The 8,530-nt window shown below is 37.9% G+C and overlaps 1 protein-coding gene across 1 annotated transcript in view; it reads left to right on the forward strand.

The window, feature by feature from the left end:
- LOC139133177 (adhesion G protein-coupled receptor E5-like) overlaps positions 1-8,472 on the forward strand; it is a 43,100-nt gene extending 34,628 nt beyond the window's left edge. The window contains exons 13-21 of the mRNA XM_070699607.1: positions 836-945; positions 1,305-1,404; positions 1,576-1,726; positions 2,143-2,209; positions 2,555-2,621; positions 3,222-3,307; positions 3,886-4,012; positions 4,739-4,780; positions 6,099-8,472. Coding sequence (XP_070555708.1) covers positions 836-945; positions 1,305-1,404; positions 1,576-1,726; positions 2,143-2,209; positions 2,555-2,621; positions 3,222-3,307; positions 3,886-4,012; positions 4,739-4,780; positions 6,099-6,230 — 882 coding nt within the window. The 3' untranslated portion in view covers positions 6,231-8,472. The remainder of the gene's footprint in view (positions 1-835; positions 946-1,304; positions 1,405-1,575; positions 1,727-2,142; positions 2,210-2,554; positions 2,622-3,221; positions 3,308-3,885; positions 4,013-4,738; positions 4,781-6,098) is intronic.
- Positions 8,473-8,530: the final 58 nt, after the last annotated feature.

Raw genomic sequence — 8,530 nt, forward strand, 5'->3', positions numbered from 1 at the left:
CAGCACGCGGACATTCGTGAGTTTAGTTTTAAAATGTGTGTGGCGGCTAACTGTCAACTATCTGCATTAACGCCCGCTGTGCTGTCGTTACCTGAGTTACGCCCCTGTATGTTCAAGGGACCTCGTCGTTTTCGTGAATTTTACTCCGATTTCAACAGAACATTACAATATCATAGTGTCAGTCTAATCCACTTACTGATCGTTTACAGTCCTCCATAGAAATATTCAACGGGTTCAATTCTTCTCGAGTAAACATTGATCATGATATTAACCTATCAGCGTTATTAAATTTTTGCCAATTTTGAAATGCACAGCATCAGAGGTCAATAAATGTATTCAATAACTCTGATATATCATCGTAGTCATAGAAACAACACGACCGCCTGTCCATAGATTGGATACTTATGAGATGTAACCTAAATAACCACAAGATCGCGACCCGCAATTTATGATGAGAATAGAAGGGGCGAGGGTTTTTTTAATCGACCCTGAATTGAAAGTAATGTAAATGATGAAACGAAAAACTTGTCGCAGTAAACAGATGCCCGTAGAATGACATCTTAACCATACCGCATCGCTTGTTATTGTTGTTTCACAGTTTTCGTTGTGGCGTTGATCAAGTGATGTTTAAATCTGGAAAACAGTCTTTGGCGTACAGATATTAATAAATTCTGTGTATCTGTTATCTCTATGAAGAGGAGAATTAGTAGAGCAAGCGCTTTAAACGTAGTTATGTTTTCTTTTAATATGTCTAAAAAAGTAATTTTGTAACTGTATAATTTTTTGGTTTTTATTGATTCCTTTTTACTGCATTAGGATATTTTTGTCTTTCCAGATTCCATTGTCTGCAGGACATTCTGTCGCACTTGAGAACCTGACTTATATCTGCAGTGTGTCCTCCATCTTTTGTCTCCTCATGACACTCGGTTGTTACACCTACTTAAGGTATGGGCTGATACTATGCTTTATGGCACGATGATGAATCAGAAATATTTTGACTCTCACAGAAGCAGGCAGGGCAAAATAACATGGCAACTTCAAGGACATCCCGTTTATGTGTTGTGTCAAGCTTGTATTGGTGTACTTTTTACAAGCTCGGCCATCTTTGATTGCTCGGGAAAATGCGGGAAAAGATTTTCTAAGGAAAGCTAATGATTGCGTATTTAAACTCTTGGATGGCAATATCGTATAACAACATGTTATCGACAATTGCAATATTAGTGTTGAAACATTTTGTATTGTTTTCTCTGTTGTATCATGATAATCACGTAAATATTAAAAATGTTTGGGTTTTTATCTTGCAGGCTTTGGAAATCACAGCGTATAATCCTACATGCAAATCTCGCCGTGTCCTTGGCTGTTGCTCAGACTACCTACTTGATTGGTATCGAGGCCAAACCCGAAGTGAGTATAGCGTTAGTAATCTGTTGATTATGCCGGGACAATTTCAAGTTCCTTTCCATTATGAATATTTTCAAGTACAGACCATGAGCTCAAATAGTGTACAGTCATCTGACAATGTGTTATTTAAACTAGCAAAACTTAACCTGCCTGAATGTTTCTCCCTCTTCACAGCACGTATGCACTCTTGTTGCCGTTTTGCTGCACTACTTCTTCACGGCCTCGTTTTCGTGGATGTTAATAGAGGGCGCTAACCTGTACATCAAATCTGTCTTCGTGTTCGCCAAAGAAGTTCCGACAGCTGGTCTAGTTGCTGCTGGCTGGGGTAAGGTTTGATAGTATGTTGGCATTTTTTGTTTTTTGGATTTTTTTGCGAGGGTTTGGAGTTTGGCTTTTGTGTTTTGTTTTGTTTGGTTTGGTTTTTATTGTCGTTTTCTTGCTTTTAAACCTCGAATATTAATGGATTACATTTCACTGTTAAAGAATAACATTTAGGTAAAATACATGAACATGAATATTTGAACAAGAGACGATACGCTATCGAGTACCACGAAGCATTAAGCAGAGAGAACGCAGGAAGTGACAAAGTTGTCCAACAAAATCACATGTATTTTTAAACTTCTACTGTAATTTTTACCGTATTCGTTCATCGACCCTTAAACCATTATCTGTGACATTCTTCCTCAAATGACAATGTTTTCTACACTATAACAATTTTCTCTGATGATTGCTTCCTGACAGGGATGCCTGCCATCATCGTCGGCATTGCTCTTGGAATCCGATTTGAAGGCTATGGCAGAAACGGCATGTAAGTAGAAATTCAGTAGCGGCATCAATCGTTAAAAGTAAACTTAACTTGTAAATAAAAAAAATTACTTAAACTGCATATTTAGGATATTAAAGAGAGTTGTACACTAGTGCATCATGTCCTAAACCGCCAATGAGTGTACTCGTCTCATTGCATCGGCATGTTTTAAAACTTAACTTGACTCCCTCAAGTGTAAAATTTAATATATTCAATATCACCGGAAAGTAGACAACAACAATAACAACAACGACGACGACGACGACAGTAAAAAGAACAAATGAATGCAAATTATCTTTCAAGCATTGCTCACGTTCTTTAAACTATTTCTGATTTACCAATCTCCAGATGTTGGCTTTCGTTCGAGGACGGTTTGATATGGGCTTTCGCTGGACCGGTCATCTTTGTGATTGTGGTAAGCCTTTGTGTCGTCACTACACGCACTATATACGTTTCCCTTTTCTGTCGAGAACTTGCAATTGACCTCGTCAACGTTGAATTTCTTCTCCGACAGTGGACTCTTAACTCGTCCAAGTCAAGTTCGTGAACCTACTCTGAAACCTGATCGTCATTGTGACGGATTGAACCTCTTCTTTTTACTCATTCAGAGAGGCGCACTTTAACATTTACTGTTTTGGCTTGGAGCTTGTTGGTGCTCATTTTGAAGCTCATGGAATAACGAAAATCCTAGTTGGCTGATGTTTGTGAAAATTTCCCCCATAGAGTTAACACTGGGATGGCCGTCATTTTGAATTTCAAGAGTCAGAAAATATCGGGTGTTTAGTTTCTCCAGTACCAAATTGTGCCTTGGTAACCCTTATTTTTATTTTTTGGTTCGAAAATGATTTAAAGTTTCCTTCCACAAAGTTTTGGGCAAAGTTTAAGTCCTTGCATTTCGAGGCGCGGACTGCCTAAAGCTACCTTGACTGCTCAAAGCCGCAATCAATTTGTCAACTATTCATGCTCATTTACGTTATACTCATGATACATTTATCAATTTATCTTACTCGTGCAGGCGAATGCCGTGATCCTCATTCTGGTATTACGGGTATTTATGACTCTGAAAGCCAACGCGGACAAGACTGATATTCAAAGATTAAGGTAAGAAAAATTGCCACTCGCGTACCCGTGTCGTGACTCTGACTTCATCCTGAAATTTATTGTCTTGTTCACTAATACAGCGACTATAGCCGCATCGGGTAAGGATACATTGATAGTATATGAGTATACAGTGAGTAGACAGTAATCTCACCAAAATACGCCGTCTAATCAGGATGAGAATTTCTGCCCGAGAGTTGTCAAAGATTGAGGTATGGAAATACCTGCTTACCGTTCCTTGACAATGTTTTTCAAAAACTTTCTGCCATTCGAACTGCATAGGAAATGCATTTTAGACACGCCATCGGGGACTTGTGACCTCAAACTGCAGATGACCGATAGGAACCATATGATGGGACCAAAATTCCTCACTGTTGAGCAAATTTTGGCGGATGCATTTTGATCGTTGACGTCGTTGTAAACCGTTAGGATAGTTACTGTAGTATTTATGTTCGTCCCTTTACATTTTAAGTTTTGGCGCAAAGAGCTTTTCCTCATTGTGTAGTTTACATCTGTGCTATCAGATCACCAAGTCAAATAATCTGAACTTGTAACACATGTTCTTTTTTCCTGGTTCTTAGGGTTGGCATTCGTGCAATTGTAATGTTGCAGCCGTTGCTTGGTCTCACGTGGCTGTTCGGCGCCTTCGCAATAAACGAGAACACGGTCATATTCCAATACCTTTTCATTATCTGCAACGCCCTTCAGGTAATCTGGAATAGTTAAATCGTATTTCTCATTTTGAATGACTTCATTGTTCGTCCTGAGGCTGTAGATGAAATTGCCAATCATAAAATCATGTCTATGTTTAATTGGCAGCCTTCAGCAGTTCGGTGTTGGAAGGCTTTCATTTTGAAAGCAATCGTGTTTGCTTCTGATCAGATATGATATAAAAAAAAACATCCATCGATCACGTTCAGGGCCATTCTCATTTGATTGTAAATCGGGTTGTTATTTGCACGGGGTTAAAATCGAACGAAAAAATGATTATGATCGTGATTAGTTGGATATAATTATGAGTCTGCAAATTATGGTCCATTTGATGTAGTACCCTGTGCAAATCCAATGCGCGAAAAATTAAAAATGTAAGCTGGAGGCACTGTAAAATTAAAGATACAGGCATTACTGCATTAAAGACATGTACGTTGAGTGGAAAAATAAGAGCGGTGATGCTATTAAGTCATTAATCGATCAATGTTTGCAACTATTTGCGCCAACTCTTTCCAAGTTATAATGTTTTTTATCGATTTTTCTATCAGTTTTATCATTTCATTGCACTGATATATTACCCTTGATAGTCAATTAGTATGCTCAGCACGTTACATGTCGATCATCTTCGGAACGCTATGCTCGGAAACCATGACTAGTTTAGAGTTGAATGCGATCAAGATTATAAGGCGTCCTCAATTTTCTCTTTCGTTGATTGCATTTCAGGGAGTTTTCATATTCGTCCTTCACTGCGCAATGAATGAGGAGGTAAGTGCGCATGTCTTGTTTGACGTCTGTAAACCTATTTATCAGAAACCCTGCATGCCAAAAGAATTTTCCTTTTGAATTTTAACTCACGAAAATCAAAGAAGGGATATTTTTCAATGCCGGAGTTATTCACGTAAGGAGACAGACTATTTGGCTTTGAGCATTCATTGCGTAATACGATTCGGTTGAGCGTAATATACGTGCAACACGTCTAAGCGTCTAGGATTAGTATGTCATACGTTATGCTATAGGATTTAGGTTTGCGGAAAGACAGAATTTGATCGAAATTGTATTTTCTACTTAATGGGTAACCTAACATTGCCCTGCAAAGCTCTTGCCTACACAAATTCACGTGCTTGCTTGTGAAAGACTTGTGAGCTATATGACACAGAAAAAATTAACGGTAGTACCGAAAGCATCATCGATGAGGGGAAAAAGTCAGCAGTTGATGGAATAGCATCCGTGATTGGTCACCTCCTCTTGCACTTCTATTAGACTATCGTACTCCCTTCTGATAAAGTGCAACCAGCGTAAACGCTGTGTTATTGTCAAGTCGTGCAAAGTTTCTTGTGAGATTTAATCATGACTTACCATTTCATTGAAAATGTGGTTTAGGTTAGCCTTGCATGTTACCGGCAAACTTTTCCCCTAGCAAATTGATATTTCTCATAAAAGTCGACATCATGAAAACCCCGCGTATTGTACATTTTCAAAAAGCAAGAAATTGAACTTGAAGTCTAGTATGGTAGTAATGGTGTTGTCGAAGCATGAAGGGGTTGGAGAAAACCTCAATTTTGGTATTACAATAGAAACGTTTATTAAATCGACTTTTAGTTATGACTCCTGTATAAAACTTAATACCCATTAGAAAAAACGGCATTTTTGTTTGAATAATCTACTCCCATTCTTAAATGACAGCAATAGAAAGACTGACATTAGAAAATGTGATTTATTTTCCCCGATGTAAGTGCCCTTTGCTGACAAAGTAAACCGTTTTTGCATAGTGTTTCAAGAAAGAAATGTGAAAAGTTGACACACTTTGACGCAGTCGGACAGAGTGTCTTTACATTCTTTTGCAATGTTGAAAACGGGTGGATGAAGAAGCACAGAAGTCAGATGATTCGCACACATTTCTTTCTCATCGCACCCAACTCGAAACATCGAAAAGTAAACTAAACTAATCTATCAGTTCGCGTTTAAAAATTACCGCAAATTGTGTTAAATTTTTGCCAAAATGTGATATTGGGTCAAAATAAAACCTCAATGAGACATGTAACACCTAAAAAAATCTATTATTTCATGTTCTGTTCAATTTTAGGTGAAACAAGCGTTCCTGAAGAAACGACGTGTGAAGTCCTCGCAAGCCGGCACAACCACTTTGTCGATGCGAGACACCACATCTTCAACAGCGTTGCACACCAAAGCAGCCGGCGAGAGCGTTAAGTTTTAAGGGCGCCACCACGGATAGTCTGCACATTAATGTATTCTTCTTTAATGAAGCATACATTACATTGGCAGTATACATGTACAGAGATGGACTTCTGCTTTCAATAGCCGACATGGTGTTGGATTGACATCAGTCGTGCAAAGAACAACAATAGGTCGTTCGAGGTCTTTTGTTCCGCGAATGCTTACTTGAAGAATGCCCCAATTGATAGTTCCACACTAAGTGGTCCATGCTTCGTTTAGGTACTTACCGTTCTATTGACGCCCCGTAGCTGAATCGAGCTATAGGGTTCTATTTTTCCTGATATCCGTCCTTCAACTAACATATTTATCAAACAAAGACCGTCATATTGTGACTTTAAGTAACTACATATTGGATTGAGGTAAATTGCATTGTCGTCTGTTTGTCAAAATTTCTGAACGTGTGGTAAAGAAAATGTCTGGCAGCTGCTGGCTCATATAAGGCTGGCCCATGATTTCCGGCTTTTGAGGTAGAATGTGCCTCGCAAACAGACAGATATACGGAATCTCAAATTTTTACAATATATTTTCAAACTACCACTTCTAGGGTCTCATTTTGAATCTCTTGGAATTAAAATTGTTTCTGTAGTACCGCATTTTGCACGGTGATCCCTAGATGTTTATTCCAGATTGCGAAAGGAAATGGTTTAAAATTTCCTGACGGAAAGTTTCAGTACATACGTTAAATCTTTCAATTTCGAGGTACGTACTAACTTATCTGGCTGCAGGATTTGACAGTGTGCTGCCGAGAAATAGATTTCAACTTTCACCGCTCTCTGTTTTCCGCCGCGCTCGAACTCACAGGAAACTGCAAACATTTTGCCGTAAATAAGTATTTTAAACTACATTTTCACTTCCTATCATGCTCCGTCCAATTTTATTTTTCCTTTAATTGTCTATTTACTCGAGGTTTATCTGCGTGTTATACTTATAATGACTTTTGCACGTCTAATATGTATTCACGTGAAACATGACAAGCTTGGTCGGGTAGTTAATTATCTTTAATTCAACGTCTAATTTCTGTCAGCCTTCATTGGTGTTTTCGGCTTCCTGCTAAAAGACAGGGTAAATTTGCCATCAGTTTTGATTTGCTTTAATCTGCAAAGGGCGATGACCTCTAGCAGGAACTGAGCATTGAATAACAGCCAAACCGAATGTTTACTGCAGCAACAAAAACGACGACATCATAAAGGAAAGTGTCGCATAATTTGTCTGACACAAGAACGCCCCCCCCCCCCGCCCCCCGAGTTCAACATTCGAAGTCTGGGAACAATCCTTTTAGCGTACTATGAGAGAATATGAATTAAATACTAATAGGGCAAAAAACTGTGGACATTATTGCGATTAAATAAACATATCCTTCTGATTCAATTTAAAGGGGTCGCAAAATAGGTGGATTTTTTTCATCAACTGTGCGATGTTAATTCTAGCTGTCGTTTTTATGAAGTCAATAAGTTTTGGTAAAATTGTTTTTTCGATTTTATCGTGACTGTAAAATGTGTCCAATCAAGTTTGTATATGATAATGTTAAAACCCACAAGAAAATATTTTTGTGAGTATATTTTCAGAAACTAACTATCTTCTCTTACACCTACATGTATGTCGGAATTCCATGTGCTATGTGCTATGCACACTAACTGAATTCAACTTTTCAAAATAAACGCAAATACTGAAACAGGTTGATGCTTGTTCACTGCCAGTGGCGTGCGTTAAAATACAACGAATTACCTTCCTCTTTTACTGTTTGAAAACGACAAAGAAACTGGGTCATGACTTCGATCCAGTTCTGCAGGGGCTTAGAGGTCAGCGGTCGAGGATAATCAGTCTCTCCTCATCAAAATCCAATCTTAGAAAGCGTATTTAATCATTCAAAATAAATGTTAATTTTAATGTGATGGTATATTAAAATAAACTGGCGATATTTGATATCTTACATGAGTACATAATTTTTACCTCCATAATTATTGTAGTTTCATGGATGCACACGTTTTACTTTTGGAAAGAGGTTGTTTCAAGGAGGCTTTTTTCAATGCAAATATTAATACTACAAAAATTGAAAACAATAACTTGAAGAACACTAGATGATGAACTTAATATATTTTCATTCACATTACATACACATAAGGCTCAATTATTTGACAATGATGTCATATCCTATCATTTCTGATTTTTTTTTCTATTCATTAAGCAGAACATTGTGTGTTTTCGAATTACGTAAACAAAATGTCGTGAGCCAACTACATGTCCATAATAGCTTTACATTACAGTCGCGTCACTATAGTT

The sequence above is a fragment of the Ptychodera flava genome, chromosome 5, assembly GCF_041260155.1.
Source record: "Ptychodera flava strain L36383 chromosome 5, AS_Pfla_20210202, whole genome shotgun sequence".
NCBI classification, from domain to species: Eukaryota; Metazoa; Hemichordata; class Enteropneusta; family Ptychoderidae; genus Ptychodera; species Ptychodera flava.